Raw genomic sequence first — 3,238 nt, forward strand, 5'->3', positions numbered from 1 at the left:
CGACGGCAATATCAAGCAACAACCAAAAGATTTCAGATTTACACTACAAGGTATTCATACAATCTAGAGAAAGGTTTAACTCCCCTACCTCAATCCAGAAAGCTTTGCTACCTCTCTTGCTCTACTGTTACTTTCTTGAAGGATCTATGCCTCTATGAGACGTTCATAAAATTTTCAGTTCACTCTTCTATATTTTTTATTGTTTTTGTTCATTTGATTAAGCTAGAAAGCTGACGATTTATACTTATTTTTAGAACCTAATAGTTTGGAGAGTTCTAATCAAGGAGGAACCAAGCCCTATAATTTTTCATTCCTTGTCTCCGCAACTACTTACAAATTCTGTGTATGTTTTGTTTCATTTCTTTGCAGCGTATAAGTTTTATTGTATGAAGCCAAATTATCACATAAGCTAGGGTGGAAAGGAAAAAGAGAAGATTATGTGTTGGAAAAAAGAACAAATTATATGTCATAGATGATGAAAATGAGAAAGCTACGGCATTCTCAACCACTTGAATTATTGACATTTAAGTGATAAGGGCATCTAATGCTATTAATGCAAAAACAATTATAACAAAGGATTTTAAATTCTCAGGATCTTATAAATTTAATTCACTATTTTTTTTTTAATTCAAAAGATTCAAAGGTTAAAAAAATTCAAAAGAAAACACATTCAAGACAATTACAACCTTTATTAATTTTAATTAATTTCTTAAAATTTGCTAATGAATTTTTTTTTTTTAAACCTACTGCTATACCTTTGCAAAAGTTACCAAAATATACCTTCTTCCAAGAAGATGTCAAAATTTCATACGCATGATTTTTATTTATTATTATTAATATATATATATATATATATATATATATATATATATATATATATATTTATAATAAACTTTAGTTTAATAAATACGATGCAATTATTAATCATAATTTCATCATATACAACAAGAACATTAAGTTTCATAAGATTCATCTCTATTTGGAAATAACTTTCTTGGGAGAGAAAAATAACTTATTGTATTTATTTCGGGTCTTACATCGGACAATCGTGCAATGCTGTCGGACAATCACTATGGTCATACAGAGAATGATCTTTGTTGGTATCTCGACACCGGGTGCTCCAACCATGTGACTAGAAGAAAAGAATGGCTTGTTGATTTGGATTCAAGAAAGAAGAGCAAAATAAGATTTGTAGATGATAGCACTATGATGGCAAAAGGGGTTGGCAGAGTGCTACTCACATGCAAGAATGGAGAGACTGCGTACATGGATGGAGTACTGTTCGTTCCTACAATGAAGAGCAACTTATTGAGCCTTGGGCAATTGCTGGAGAAAGCTTATACCATGAGTATGCGAGAGAACTCGATAGAAGTGTTTGATAGAAGGAAACATTTAATAATCAAGGCTCCAATTTCAAAGAACAGAACATTCAAGGTTAATCTAAATGTTGCAACCATACAAAGTCTATCATCCGTAAGTGTTGAGGAAGAAAGCTGGAAGTGACACTATAGATTTGGACATTTAAACTTCAAAAGTTTAAGTTTGTTAAATAGCAAAGAACTAGTAAAGGGAGTGCCATTGATAACTGTTCCTGAAAAATTATGCGAGGGATGCATACTGGGCAAGCAAACTAAATCAAGATTTGGGAATTCAGCACCTAAACGTTCCAAGAAGCCACTTGAAATTGTACATGCAGATGTTTGCGGTCCGTTCGAGATAACAACATTTGGAGGTAATAAATATTTCCTCCTCTTTGTTGATGAATGGACAAGAAAATTATGGGATTATTTACTAAAAGAGAAAAAGGAAGTTTTCTTAATGTTTGTTAAATTTTGTGCATTGGTCGAGTGTCAATCCGCCCTGAAGATGAAGCTTCTACGAACTAATGGTGGGGGAGAATTCAACTCCAGCGAGATGAACAGATTTTGTGAAGAAAAAGGAATAGTTTGTGAAGTCATTGCAACCTATACACCACAGCACAATGGCTTGGCCGAACGGAGAAATAGAACACTGTTATGACCATGGCAAGTGTACCGGATCATATCAAGTAGTAATAAACAGTAAGTCCAGATATCGTTTCCCAAGGGACTCAGTGGCCTAGACGTTCATGTGATTTGATCGCATAAGACTTGAAAGAAGAATAATTTTGTACTGTTGATGCAAAACAAAATTTAAACATGCAAATGCAATGCTTGATCAATTGGCAATTAAAGATATGAATGAATGTGTCGCAACCGGAATCGCGACGGGACGACGATCCAAAGAGAAACAATGGTTAAAAAAAGTTTTGGAGTCGCCACCATAGTTTATTCTGGAAAACTATGGAAAAAACCATAAAAAGGATAAGGCTCGGTCCATGAAAACCAGAGATTCGATTCGGGAGTCGGTTACGTGTGGGGAAGGTGTTAGCACCCTACAACGCCTGTCCAAAGGCAGTACCTTTAATTAAATGCGCGAATAAAGGTGAGGTTTGCAAAATGTTTAACTATCCCAAGAACAACAAAATAAAGAAACAAAAATATTTTTTAGGTTTTTGGGCCCGACAAGGATTGACCTTGCTCCTACGTATTCTTAGTCATACTGAGAAATCAGGGTTACGTAGTTCTTTCAGAAAGATTGATTGTTTGAAGATGTTTTTAGTTTTTGAAGATTTTATTTCTTTGTATTTTTATATAAAAAGAGAAAAGTTTTTTAGCACAAGGCCTACGCGAGCGGTCGCACGTGTGCTTAAACCCTTTCAAAATATTTTTATTTTGTTTTTAATTTTTGTAAAAGAAAAGGTGTTGGTATCGTAGGGGTTAATTTTTAAAAAAGAGTTTAGCGCAGCGGATTAAAATACAGAGAGCGTACAGCGTAACAAGTCACAGTTGAAACAATTTTATCTTTTTAAGTTTAAACAATTTTCTTTCAGAAAATTTACCAAGCATATAACGTGCGTGAATAATAAAATGAGTATAGGGCAAAAGAAAATCACACAGGGATTTTTATACTGGTTCGATTCAACAGAATCTACGTCCAGTCGTTAATCACTACAAAGAGTGATTAACAGTTCCACTAAAAAATTGTTTAACAGATTACAAAGTGAAAACAGTAATAGAATGAAAGAGATAACTCTACCAACTTGAAGAGAACCTGCACTGGCAATCGACACACGATTCACGTGCTTCTCCTTTCACAAGATCAGGTAGAGAGCCCTGCCAACTTGAAGAGAGTCCACTTCTTGTATCAGCACACGATA

General features: G+C 34.2%; 1 protein-coding gene across 1 annotated transcript; it reads left to right on the forward strand.

Annotated features, from left to right (window-relative positions):
• Positions 1-1,053: 1,053 nt before the first annotated feature.
• LOC106780549 lies at positions 1,054-1,503 on the forward strand. The gene has a single exon (XM_014668853.1). It carries the CDS (start codon positions 1,054-1,056, stop codon positions 1,501-1,503), a length of 450 nt encoding a protein of 149 aa, XP_014524339.1.
• Positions 1,504-3,238: the final 1,735 nt, after the last annotated feature.

The sequence above is a fragment of the Vigna radiata genome, unplaced genomic scaffold, assembly GCF_000741045.1.
Source record: "Vigna radiata var. radiata cultivar VC1973A unplaced genomic scaffold, Vradiata_ver6 scaffold_391, whole genome shotgun sequence".
In the NCBI taxonomy this organism is placed as follows: domain Eukaryota; kingdom Viridiplantae; phylum Streptophyta; class Magnoliopsida; order Fabales; family Fabaceae; genus Vigna; species Vigna radiata.

Bases quoted from the DNA above. Each gene is read 5' to 3' on its own strand.
- LOC106780549 (XM_014668853.1), top strand. From the start codon at position 1,054: ATGCTGTCGGACAATCACTATGGTCATACAGAGAATGATCTTTGTTGG.